Raw genomic sequence first — 13,838 nt, forward strand, 5'->3', positions numbered from 1 at the left:
GTGTACGTTCAAAACACAAAAAGTTAAGTTACCTAAAATAGTGCCATATTCTAATTATTAGTAAAAAAAAAACAGAAGGAACCCAAGCATTAAAAAAAAAAAAAAAAACGGCAGCTCTTCCAACCTCTAAATAAATTTTTTTAAGGACAAAACTGGTCAATGAAGATTTTAATCGGTAGCTTTGCCGTCTTCTGGACACGTTCGTCTTGTGTTCATCAACTAACTGATACCTGAAGGAGGGAAGGTTTGAACTCCTTCATCCTAAGTTCAGTAAAACATATGTGGGATCTGTTTAAATACAGTCTGCCTGTCTGAGGATGGTATAAACCTTAAACAAGCCGAGTCTGAGGAGAAAGGGTAGACGCTGATGGAGCCGAGCCCACCCCTGTCCACTGGTGTTAGCCAGCTGTGGTCATTACCATCCCAGGTGTTCAGTTGGCAGATGTTGCACGGCCACTGGGATGTGACCAGTGATCCTCCAGCATCTCCACCCTGTTATGTGGTTTAATATGGAGTCGCTAAGCATCACACTGGCTCACACGCCGCACACCGGTGGCACTTTAAGTTAGATTTTGTGGTTTGCAGAGCGATTATAATACATCTGCGATTTGTTTAAGGTGGCGCTTGCCAGAGGACACGATTACAACCCAACTAATTTTCCAAGTGGATCAATCTGGTTTTCTTTTTGTCAGACAGGTGCCCGCTGAGCCAAGAGAAATGCTTCGTGAGAAGGAGGAGCTAAACGCAGACGTTCTATAAACTGCATTTGGCCGCGGTTTCTGTACTGAGAAAAAACAAACAGGAACTGAAACTATGTGAAATGGGTTTGTGGGGAAAGTACTTAATGTCACTACACTTGTGGAGTTACGGCTACATTGAGATTTACAGTCGTTTCCGAAAGAAGAAGCGAAAAAAACAAGAGTGGGGCAGTAAAAGGGAAGCCGGCAGCAGCGTTTCCACCCAGAGCAGGGGAGGGTGCTGGCTCGTCTCAGGGATGCAGTGAGAATGTACCTGGTCCAAAATAACAGGAAACACACACACACACACACACACACACACACACAGAAAACTAAAGTGTGGAGGCAGAGTAGGAAACCGACACACAGGCACTGCAATAACAGGAAAATGCAAAAGACGGGCCAAGAAACCCACTCTTGAGTGGGATTAGGGGGAACCAAGAAGAGGCCTGAACGTTTACTATATAGTTGGAAAAAAAAAAGAAAATAAACAAATAGCTACTGCCTTATTGCCATATTCTTGCGTTAGCTGGACAAACCTTTGGTCCTTATAGCTAAAGGTTTACACCATTGGATCTAATACCTTATTCTAGAATAAATTTCCTAAATGCTCTTGCTCCCCCGCCTCAGCAGACCAGGACAACTGCACCGCTTATTGACATCTGCCACTCCTGGAAGACATATTCCATGAAAACAGGTTCTTCCTTTCAGTGTTTGCCAGTCAATAGGTGCTAATTAACTGCTCAAATTGATCCATCCTGTTTTTCGGCGCTTCGTTAGTTCGCTCCCTCCTCCTCCTCCTCAGTTCCTGGGCTCAGGAGACGGCGGAGGTCTTCGCGGTAAAGCGGCTTAATGCGGGTTGGGTTGATTAGATCATGCGCGTGCAGTTTCTGCGATGGACAGAAGCTCTTTAACTCCCACTAATCTGAGGGCGGACGCCAAGCTGTGTGGACGTCCACAGATGCCCTCGGTGGAAACACACTGCTGCTTTGTCCCGAGAAGTCAACCGCAGTTTTCAGACATGACATCATAATGAAACAGGACAGAGTCACAGACTTGCTTGGTCCGACATGGAAGGAGGAAACGGGACACCCGGGTTGAATGTCCCTTCTGTTATCATAGGATGTCGCTGCGTCCAGGAGTGAAGTTTGCCCACAAGAGGGCAGCAGAGTGAACAGAAGCAACAAGAGCATCCGAGATTGCATCTTCTTCAGAGCATCAACAAGTGAGTGTGAGAATAGGGACAGCAATCCACAGCTGAACCCTTATGTAACCCAGAATAGAGGGAGAGGCCATTACTGAGACATCTGTTCGTGATTCATGACGACACTTAAAAAGGTCCCAGTGAGTCACTAGCAGTAATATCAGAGCATGGCTTGGCCATAAAGAAAGCACTAAAAATGTAGTGATGTCAAAGTCTTCACAACTAAAACCCTGAAAATGAAAAACTAACCACCACTACAATACAATCAGAGTACAGAGAATTATAATAGAGGAATCATCATAAGATCGGAGTAGCAATAGTTAGCTAAGGCTCGCAGTGTTGGATTCAACCAAAGCTTTGGCGTAGTTCAAGTTGTTGCCAGCCCTACAGCTCGGTAACAAACGCCGACATTTGTGTGTAGGATTATATTTGAATTAGCTGCAGACTGCCCTCATAGCATAAGAGGAGCAGAGGAACGTTACAATCAGACGGCACCCGCTCTCAAACACTCGGCAGCACGCCACAGATGGATGGCACCGTTCAGACTGGTGCGGACAGACGACACGAGCAAGGTCGGCAAGGAGAGAGGTTCGAGCTTTCAGCAGCACCTCATGAAGGAACAAAGAGGGTCAGAGAAGTCTGTTTAAATGCATCCTGCCAACAAGATGTGAGTCAGTAAGTGGAAACTAAAGAGGCACCGCTGACGGGGACTGTCACCCTACGACAGAGGGTCTAAGGGCGGATTTCAGTAGATGAATATTGATTATTTAATGAATTACTAATTATAAAAGGTGTGTAATGAAGGTCTTTGTTACTGTTATAGAAATACATTTAGTACTTATTTGTTTGGAATACACACTAAGAAATAGATTGAAGCATTACATTTTTTCAGCTTTTGTCTCTTTGACAGCTTCTTTCTCAGCTGGTACTGATGAAGGCCTGTCCTGGGAACAAAAACTCAAGCGCAAATACTACTTTAGCTAAGCTTTGAAATGACAGTGAAAGATTGATGTTCTAAGTGTACTGTTGCAGTTAATGTACAGGACTTACTTCTGTCTCTACCTCTGCAGGGAGTTCAAGCTAAAAGATTCCCTGGAGCCCTGAGCACCTTTTAAAGGTACCGGAAAAGACCATTGATGGATTGTAAAAGGGGGGGGAGAGTAAACTGTGCATTATAGGATCGGATGTCATAGATTTAAATCTAGAAATGAAAACCTGTTTTGAAATATGTCTAATGATAGATAATGTTTGCTAAATGAAGCATTTAGATGTGTATAGATGTTCAGTTTACCCTGTTTCATGGAGCGTCTGTTAATTGGAGAGTGTAGTAAGCTATAAAAGGCTGCCTGTTTATTCACCAGATGGTCTGCGCCGTATCTCTGTATCAAGTCTCCTGCCTAATCCCAACCTTGGCCAGCCAGGCAGGCAGGCTTAGACTCTAGTCTAAACTTACCAGACCAATCGCAACACAGGAGGCGGAAGTTTACGATGCGTCACCTTTAGCGCCAGAATTACCCATAATGCAGCAGTGTTTTTCTGTAACCATAACGGTCAAGATGGCGGCCGCAACGGAGCGCTTTATGTATTTAAAACCTTAACAACTGGCTGCTTTAAGAGCTAAAAGAGAGCGTGTTGTTTGGAGTTTTTGTCACATCCGTTGTTATCGGATTGGATCTGACCCGTTTCTGCTGACCCCGTTAGTCCCGCCCTGGTGCCGCCTTTGAAATCGAGCTATGCCAGTCAGTATGACAGGCCAGGATAGCTCAATCCAGCTGCTAAGGGCCATTTTAACAAGGCACATATATGGAAGCTGAAAACATTCTATAAAATGAACACAAGAACAAATATGGCAACTAAATGCTAATTACTAATTAAGTTTCCAAAGAAAATTGACAGATCTAACTTGAATGTGCAATTAAATTAAGAGTCTGACGATAACTTTTGTTAATTATACCTTCTCTAATAACTATAACTTTAGCAAAATGAACTAAATAACCTTTATTTACAACATTTAAGGGGGTCATATCATGCTAAAGCCACTTTTTTAGCCCTTAAATATGTTCTGTGGTGTACTTGTGAGTCTCTAGAGTGCAGGAAATGTAAACGTTGTAGCTGTTCAGTTTTTTCTGTTTTCTATTATGGTTTTTGAACTGCTAAACAAGGTCATGGAGGCGCCTACTTTAGATGTAAAGAGACGGCACCAAAACAAGTTGCCCCTACGCACCTTCTAACAGGGGTAAGATGAGGGTAAATTAACGAGGAATTCAGACCAAAGCATTGCACTTCCCCTTTATTTAGACAACTGAATTATTTCGATGTGAAAAGGAAGAACTGAAAAGCACGATATGTCCCCTTTAAACATGTGTTTCCTTTCACTTTAGGAATGAACTCATTTTGGGGTTTTCAGAACAATCAGCTATTTTCTTGTACTGCAGCAACAGCAGCTCGGCTCTCTTTTCTCATTTGATTTGCATGCAGCTTTCATCCGGTTGTCCTCTTTTTGACTTGAATTTCAAAGAGCCACAAATGTCCCTCTGACGCAGGACACAGGTGCTTCTGGCCTCTGAGATATAGTTGAAGGCAATAAGAGGCAGAATTCCCATGGATCCAATGGTGTTTTCCCTTTGGTGCACATAGCCAAACAGCTTATTTACACAGTGAGCAGCAGGTAAGTGGTACAAATGTTCCAGACGTACAACCATTGTCGCATCCCTCCAGTATTTACCATGTAGTGTTTTGAACAGTACTGCATAAGAACGCCCAGCTACTTTTACGACGCAGGACATGCTCCACTGGCACGCTGGTACTCACGGCATAAGACTGAGCTTCCCTCCTGATTTCACTCCTTCCCTTTTCTGGACATAGTTGGCTGGAATGGTGCCCTCTCTGCCAACAGTGTTTCTTGCTTTGTACCAATTAGGATCCTGAAAGAGTCAAACATGAAAAGAGTTACGGTAATTCTGGCTATGCGAGAAATATTTAGTTGAAGGCCTACATTTTAAGATGAGTAGTGAATTTAAAGTTATCCACAATACCCCCTTGTCCAGTCAGAGATCTGTGTACAGGAGTTGTTGGAGTAACTAAGGGTTGCTGAGTGATCCAACTGATTATGGTTAAAAAGCTCTATAATGGACTTACGTTAAATCATAGATCTGGAAGATGTACCATATTTTTCGGACTACAAGGTGCACTTAAGGCCAAGTAAACACTTCAAACCATTCCTGGTCCATTTTGCTTGTGGGAGGACACATCATCTTTCTGATAGATCCATCGGGATCACAGGTTCCACTAAAGGTCTGAAGTAGGTGTGTCCATGCAGGGCCCAGCATGGACACACCGACCGGTCTGCAGCATAAAGCTCCAGATGCAACAAAATGCAATTCACTCTATGTATTCTGACACCGTTCTGTCAACATCATCAGGAACTTCTTCAGCAATTTGAGATATAGTAGCGTATTCTGCTTGACTGGACAAGTCTTCACTCCCCATGTGCATTGATGAGCCCCGGCCCCTCCATGACCCTTCTGTCTTTATTTAAAAGTGAAAACAGTCCTTATTTACACTCTAGTGCTCATCGGTTCATCTCCAGTCAGACTGCAGCTGGTGAAATAAGTCTCATCATTTTTAGCCTCACACAGACTTTCTTACCCTGGTGACTCCGATGATGGTCAGTACATCTCCTTTACAGAAAGGCAGGTCCTGTTCGGTGCCAGGCTTGAAGTTATACTTGGCAACGCACTCTGTGCCAGACGACCATGGCACCTGCTACGGAGAAGACACACAGGAACCAACTTTAAATTCAGACCGAGAAGGCAAACGTCTCAAGTAACAACGAAAGAATCAAAGCTGAAGGTAAAGAGAAACAGAAACACGCCCAGAGCGAGTTCAACCGTCTTTAACGGCGCACACTGAGAAGTTCTTTCGTGTCTCCACAGAAAAAGTAAAGACTCCAAGATAAAAAAAAGTAGTTCTAAAACACTAATAACTTTTAACCTCCATAAAATAGGCATAAAGGACATGTATTGAAGGCATTGAATGAGCTCTGTGCCATCGTTGTCAACAATAACTCCTACTAGTTTGAATAATCCATTAGTGCACACCGCCCTACATGATAAAAGCAGTGCTATTAGTAAAACTGTTGACCCAATATTGTTTTTCTGGCAGCTCAACTTGAAACCTTTCTTAAATAACGTGAATGAGATAAAATAAATTACCACGCAGCAGGTGAAACTCATCTGCTTTGTTCCCAGAAGAAACAAAGCAACTCTGAAGAACAGTTCTTGATACAAAACATGAGGTACAAAAAAAAATCTGCTTTTTATTTAACCCTAAAATGAAAAATGATGCCAGAAAAGGGCAAAAAGCAAATGTGTGTTCAGAGTTGTTTTCAAAATGTGAAGCTTGTCTCTGATAATAAAAATGATATTGACGTTTGACGTGCTGGTAGGAAATATTACCCTTCAGCACCATACCTGCTCGTATACCATCCTCTGAATTCCTTTACAACCAGCATATTACCAGGCCAATATATAATCTGCTTAGTAAATGATCAATAGAACCAAACATAAGGTCGGCTTGAGATGATAACCACCTTGTTGTCTAAAGTGCAAGTCTTTCAGTTTATGGTGGATGACTTTAATAGCACATTCTCTGAAATTTACTCGTATTTCACTGCAACAACCACTCAGAGATTAACACACTGATCTCTATTTATTCACTGGACTGCTGATTGGCCCGCCATCTTGCTACTCCCTACTCTCACAGGATTTTTCGCAGCTCTAGTGGCTCGCTTTTTATGAAAGTAGGCTGACAGGAAGGGGGGGTGGAAGAGGGGAAGAGACATGCGGCAAAGGACCGCGGGTCGGATTCGAACCCGGGGCGACCGCATCGAGGACTAATGCCTACGTATGTGGGTCGCGCTACCCGCTGCACTACAAGCGCGCCCAACAAGCAGTTTTCTGGCTGTGGGAAAATGTTTCACAAGTAATTTTACAGTCAGTACTGTACTGAGAAAGTCATGTGCTGAAATATTTTGCATGATAAGGGTGCAAGTATGCATGCACATACTTGCAACACATACTATATGTATAGTATATGCAAATTCTCAACTAGAACCGCAACTCTGTACATCATTGAAGATATTTTTGGTTTACTGATACATTTGTTTACTGTTACTTTCATTATTATTATTATTATTATTATTATTATTATTATTATTATTATTAATAATATTATTATTATTATTATTATTATTATATTATTATTATTATTATTATTATTATTATTATTATTATGCAGAAATGTGTGTGTGTTCATACACATGCTGTGAATGTAATGTATAGATATACATGTACACTCGAGTGTGTATTTGGCAAATCTATGTGATTTTTCTAGTGTAGAAACTGAAGCTCTGTGGAGTGCTTAAACTGGTTCATTAATTTAGCTCTATTGTAAATGTATGTCAGATTTAAAGGCTAATGCACAGACACAGCATAAAAGTATATGGCATTTGATATTTTAAAAGTCTTAAGCCCCCCTGAACATGAGAAAATCATCGTTGTTCGATGCTGTAGCGCATGTGTTCCCTAGTTACTGGAGGAAAATAGGGAGTACCAATATGGCAGCTGGTGGCTTCACAGCGACGTGTCCTTCAGCAATCCAGTGAACAAATAGAGATCAGTGGATTAATATAACAATATTATGTAATGTAATAAAACCAACATAAATGTTGGGCTGATAAAGATATCCAATATTAGTATTGTTCTTAAGGCTAACAATCAATATTTTATATAATTCCTCTAAAAAAACAAAAAGCGCTGACATTGCTTTTTTGCTTCAGTTAAAACATTCTACAAACCTGCGCTGCATCACTAACGTTGTCACACGGCCAAACAAATACCACAAGGACAACCCCCTCCTCTCTCAAAACACACAAACGACAACAAGATGAAAATATATATATCTTGTTAATGTCGGCCTAGTTTTACCTATAGGACCAATGCTAATATGTTCAAAAATTTCTAATATTGGCTGATACTGATGTCAACGCCTATATATTAAGCACCCCATACATCCGAGGTGTTATTTTTCAATATAATGAATCTGACAGAATATAAAACAGCTACTTTTACAACTAATTTCGCTGGCAAAAAGCTAACAGATGGACACCATGAAGGCTTGGTATAGAAGATGATGACAGCAGCACAGAAGGGTTCATCAATCTTCACCGTTTAATGAGGTCTGATTAACTGCTCATAAACTCCTCTTGGTTAATGAGTTATTTAATTTAGGAACAGCCAAATGTGTTGTCCTATAGTTTTATTTAATTTAGAAGATAACCTAGTTATGCCATTTTGTAAACTTCAATAATTTCTACATGTAATCCTGTCTAATAACTAGGGATGGGTATCGTTAAGGATTTATCGATACTACTACTCTTAACGATGCGCGTTATCGATCCGGTATTTCATCTGTACCATTATCGAGACTTATTTTTTTAATCAAACAAAAGGGTAAAAAAAATTAAATTAAATAATGATCACTGACTGGTTTATTTTTTACACACTTGGGAAAATGCAACAAAAAGTATAAAATAAATATTTTTTTATAGAAACAAAGCAATAAAAACATTATATAAATAACTAGATATATAAACAAAAAGCTAAAAACTCATGAATAAAAGAGGAGTAATAACATTGACAAGACAAAAAAATAATAAAAAACACTAAATGTGCTAAAAAAAAAACAACCTATAAAGTAATTTAAACTTTTAAATAATATTGTACCTGAATCCAGACTATATTTATAATTTTGTTATATTATGAATTTTAACTAGAAGATAGCAGAGGCACCCACAGTGGATAAGGTGTGTGGGAATCAGTAACAAGGAGGGATCTATTTATGTGCAACAACTTCAGAGAAAAAAAAATATCATTACCTGTTAAATATTATGTTTATAATACATTTAAATCCTGCTTTGTAATCTTTCATCATACATGACTCGTTCTCAATGGGAAACAGACGAGTCGGTCTCTCTGACTTCGTCTCTCTGACTTCAGGCGAGGCTGACCGACCTCGCCTGAAGTCAGAGAGGGGCTCACAGCTGGACTCACAGTTTGCTGAAGAAACGGTAAACTCGGAGCAATCGTTGCCTTTACTTGTTGCCAATATCTCAAATAAGACAGAAAGTATTTGCTAGATTTGCTGCTTGTCGCTTTCGAATAAAAAAAATATAAAAAAAGTCACTGGAGCGGTCTGAAAAGTTGCTGAATAGTTAGCAACAGCGTTGATGAAAGTGAGCGAGACGAACATGTGGGAGCAGAACTTTAGCCCCTCCCATCTGTCCCTCAGCCTGTTTCTTAAGGTGGAGAAGATCGGCAAAACAATGTTGTTTGGGTTTAAATCTCCCTGAAAAATTGGAAGAGACCTTAAAAATACCGTTAAAAAGGACCGATACGGCTGAGATTTTTTGGGACCACGAAGACGTGGCCTCGGGGACGTAATTATACCGGGTTTCGGTACCCATCCCTATTGATAAATGTGAGACTTCTAACAAATGGATTCCTAAAACAGGGCAGAAAGCAAGAAGGAAACACGAGTTCAACATTAGCCTGGTGAAAGCTCTGAGGTGTTAAAAGCAAAGAAGAAAAAGAAAGCCTTACATGGATCCCAGACATGATGAGGGGAATTGGGCAGCAGGTGTCCTTGGGCGGGCAGTGGTCACTGTTCAGCTAGTAACATCAGAGCTGTAACACACACAAGCCAACAACATTAGGGATAATTAGCTACAGTCAACAATACTAAAACATGCTTCTGTTCTCCTTACTTTACAGATCTTTTCAATTACAAAACAGAAAATAATTCATCCTTGATGTCCAGCAAATGTGAGCAGTCTGAACTCCTTAGTTATATTAAAGCTTGTGGTTGTCCTCCCTTTCACCAAACAAAAGAAAAAGAAGAAAAAACATAGCAGAGGCAGATTTGTCTCAGACAGTGAAAAAGAAAGGCGCACACTCACAAGACTGACAACATTAAAAACAACACTTGACTACGTAAGGGAGGAATCAGGTTTGGAATGTGGTTTCTGACACTAAAACATTTGGATGTTTTAAATGTAGCACGAGAAAGCGCGATGATTCATACCTATAACTGGTTCACCTTGAACACAAAAGCATTCACCTCAGCTAAAACAGACAATACTTCTGCAGATTCTAAAAGTTTCACTATTGCATTCTTACATCCTGTTTTTTTTTTTTTTTTTTTTACATTTAAGCTGCATTTGAGTTCCAAAGTGGATGCTCAGATCTGGGGGTGTAACTTAGAGAGAAATGTGTTGTCAACAAGAGCATAAATCATCAAATGGTTTTCTATTTTATGCAGTCAAACCTATTGTGCATTTATGTGCGCACCATTTGTTTATGGTGATAAAACCCATCAGAAATTTAAATATACAGCTTAGTCCTCCAAGCTTCCAAACAGCCAAACTCAATCAAACTTGAACTTCACAAGTCAGAAATCTGAATTCTAGGAGCTTTCTATCACATTTTTCCAACGTGAGACTTGGGAACTCGTACTTCCTGACAAAAATAACCCACTAATAAAACATTCAAAACAGAGTTTTGATGACATAGATTCCCAGCACTATCAGCGCCGCCAACAGAGACACCCTGGTGAGCCTCACGTAAGCCACGCCAAGAGGGCGGATCCTCTTTATAGAGTTAAAATGACGCTGTCTTTATTAGCCTCTACCTGTGAACCATTTGTTGGAATGTTCTAGAGAAAACATTTGAGGCGGTCACACACTGACAAATAGAGCTGGGTGATAATGACAAAAAAAAAATATATATATATATATATATATATATATATATATATATATATATATATATATATATATATATATATATATATATATATATATATATATATATATATATATATATCAACATGTTTTTTTGTTGTTTTTTTTAAATCGCAATGTGATTTTGAATTTAATCTACATTCCGTTTCAACAAAACGTAAAGAAATACTTAAAACAACAAATATAGCATTAATAACTAAAGAGATTTTTTTTCAAAAGTTGTCCAAAACTAAATCAATTCCTTTAAGCGTTGTTAATCCATACAGTCCACCAATTCTTAAACTGTAAACCAGAAAAAAAATAAAACAGAAATTAATGCAAATCCAGTTTATGCAACTGTTTGCGATCTATTCATCTTGTAAAAATGCTTTAATTATATCAAACCGGGTCCTGCTGAAAAAAACACAAGGTTTTGTCGTCTTCTTTCATTTTAACGCCCACCTTTGTCATCGCTATTGAAATTGTTGTATTGTTGAGCACTACTCACAAATTACCCAAAAGCCTTTAAGGAGGTCCAGCCCAAGAGCTGATAGTAGTACACACGACAGAGGAAGGTGGTAATCTGCTGAACTGTTGGGTTATTAAAACTTCACAGCGTAGCTAGCTTGGTGACAAGGGTACATCTTATTACCATAAGGGAAACCCTGATAGATATTACCAAATAAAAGTTCAAACAGATCATCATAATAATGTCGATATAGAAATATCAAACTGTCTAAATTTCTTGAATTTAGTCAATGTGACATGGTCTCCCGATCACGCCTTCCCTTAACTTGGATCTGCCTTCCCTTTTTGCAGATGTACCTCCTTGAGCTGGGCCGACTGTTTCCTTATTTGCAATCAAGTCAGAATTTCGCGTACCACATACATCGACCTTCGGCTTTTCAGTCAGCACATACGCCTGTCTCCCTTTAGCAACATTGGTCAGGGATGATCAAGCTAAAAATCTGGCCATTTGGGTCAATAGCCAATTTCTTGGTGCATCTGTAGCCTGCAGTTAATGACCGTGAGCAACCATTAGAAGTGTTATGATTTCCCCCCTCAGAGATAAAGCAAATGGAGCATGGTTTGATTTTAATGTTGAGGCCAGGAGTTGTCCTCTTAGCCTCAGTCAGATGCACTATTCCCCAGCCAGTCTGAAGCGCTCACAGAATTACATAAAAAGTTTGGTAAAACAAAAGGAGTCAGTTTTCTTGATGTACAAAAAAAATATATATTTTTTTTAAAAGAGAGCAACAATTCACATGCAGCACCACTGATGACTCCAGCGGTAACTGGAGAAAGGCTCCTGCAGTGACCCCTTCCAAAGCATCTTACTTCCAGCTTGTGCCAAAAACAGGAAGTTGAAACAAGGAGGGTGGAGAAAGACGAGGAGGAAGTAGCTGACGCATATTTTCCAATGCTTTATAAGGGAGGAAGGGATTCTAACTGGACAGCAACGTGGGCAAAAGGGTCTCTGGCTACTTCTATACTGATCACAACTGATCTCAACAAGGCCGGGGCACAGGACCATTAATAGCATCCAAAACCACAAACACTGCTCCAAATATCAAAACCGAAATAGAGATGTTCTTCTAAAATATATAAAGACACATTAATTAAAACAAAACGATATGTAAAGGGTTTCTTGCTCTTTGTTTAATCGTTGATCCATAAGAACGGTGCCTCTCATCAAGAGGGCCGGCTAAGTTAACTTCCAGAGTGCATCAGTGGCTAAGCTTCACAGCTTGACCGTATCCTGTGTTGAAACAGGAAACGGTCTAATTGCAGACCAGAACCGACGTGTATGCAAACAGACCGATCCACATTTGTCCGAGGCCGGGCTGCTAAGGTGAACTCGGAGGGGACAAACTTCTCTCCGTCTTGCCCTTCTCTACGTCTCAGGCAGCGCGGCAGGGCCGACCCTCAGCCGCACCGGCTAGCGAAGCGCTCGAGGAGAGACAAGCGAGTGCTATTCTTATCTCATTCCAGGAGTGAGGAATGCCTGCAAGCCATTCAAGAGCTTTACCATCAAACTGTTCAAATATTTTTTTCTTCAGCGAGTCAAGTGGTTCTCAGTAAGGCCCTGTGACTTCTCAATTTTCCAATGGTGAATGAAGAACCAAGTCTGAATAGAACAATAATTCCACCAGACAGAAATAGACCCACTTGTTTCTTGGAAAGATCCAGAAGATGCAACACAGCTGTGCACCGCATTATTTGTTTGAAACGAGGACTATTAGAGCAAATCAATCACAATTATTCAAGATAAGGTAGCTTCATTATCGTCGAGGGAATATTTTATTTTACAATACAAAGCTGAGAGGTATATAGTATATTTCAGGACAAATCCTGTGAACTGAAGATTTGTATCACAACACAAGTCAATTATTTTAAGGTTTAAGTAAACCTAATGTACCTGGAGAGCCTTCAGAGACGGCGGTGAACCAACAGTGCCATCACCGGGAATTTTAGAGAAAAGTAAAGTGGCTTGCAGAAACACGCAGGCAGGAAACAGGAACAAAGAAATTAGAATAAAGAAAAAGCACATTTTCTTTTTGTAAACACTTCCGCTCTTTATGGTTTGCAGTTTGTTTTAAAGCCATCTTCTGGGGTTGCTACACATTGTCCTTTAAAATCAAGGCAGGTTAAATCATCTTAACTTTAAAAAAAAAAAAAAACTTTCATTTGTCAATTTTGGAAGCAATTATCTAGCCATCATTGTGTCAATATAATAAAACTGGTATCTTTGGTCAATCCTTCTTGAGTTGTGCCTAAAACCCACAGGCCAATGTCAGGTTGAAACTTCCTGAGCTCTGCTGAAATAATAAATTTAGAAAACTAAATTAATACTGAAACTTTTTCTAAGTCACCAAAATATCCGCTTACAGACTTGCTTTTATTTTAGTTCTTACATTTGGTCATTTTAGGAAGCAAAACTTTCTAACAATTTGGTGAATTTAAACTGTAGTTTTGCTCTTTTTTCTCTGTCACGGTTCTCTGAACGAAACTAACAGTTTAAACTTGAATTGTGAGATTTTTTATTTTATTTAAGAAT

General features: G+C 39.8%; 1 protein-coding gene across 2 annotated transcripts in view; it reads right to left on the bottom strand.

Moving 5' to 3' along the window:
* The window catches only part of LOC105923567 (tyrosine-protein kinase CSK), a 53,597-nt gene that overhangs the window by 13,983 nt on the left and 25,776 nt on the right, over positions 1-13,838 (bottom strand). Inside the window, exons 2-4 of one of the 2 annotated variants that reach the window (XM_036136477.1) lie at positions 9,603-9,686; positions 5,590-5,703; positions 4,753-4,865 (exon numbers count right to left, since the gene is read on the bottom strand). In XM_036136477.1, coding sequence (XP_035992370.1) covers positions 4,753-4,865; positions 5,590-5,703; positions 9,603-9,617 — 242 coding nt within the window. In that variant the 5' untranslated portion in view covers positions 9,618-9,686. Of the gene's footprint in view, positions 1-4,752; positions 4,866-5,589; positions 5,707-9,602; positions 9,687-13,838 lie in introns of both variants that reach the window. The other variant, XM_036136476.1, reaches the window with a different exon arrangement.

This window comes from Fundulus heteroclitus, chromosome 4 (genome assembly GCF_011125445.2).
Source record: "Fundulus heteroclitus isolate FHET01 chromosome 4, MU-UCD_Fhet_4.1, whole genome shotgun sequence".
Lineage (NCBI taxonomy): Eukaryota > Metazoa > Chordata > Actinopteri > Cyprinodontiformes > Fundulidae > Fundulus > Fundulus heteroclitus.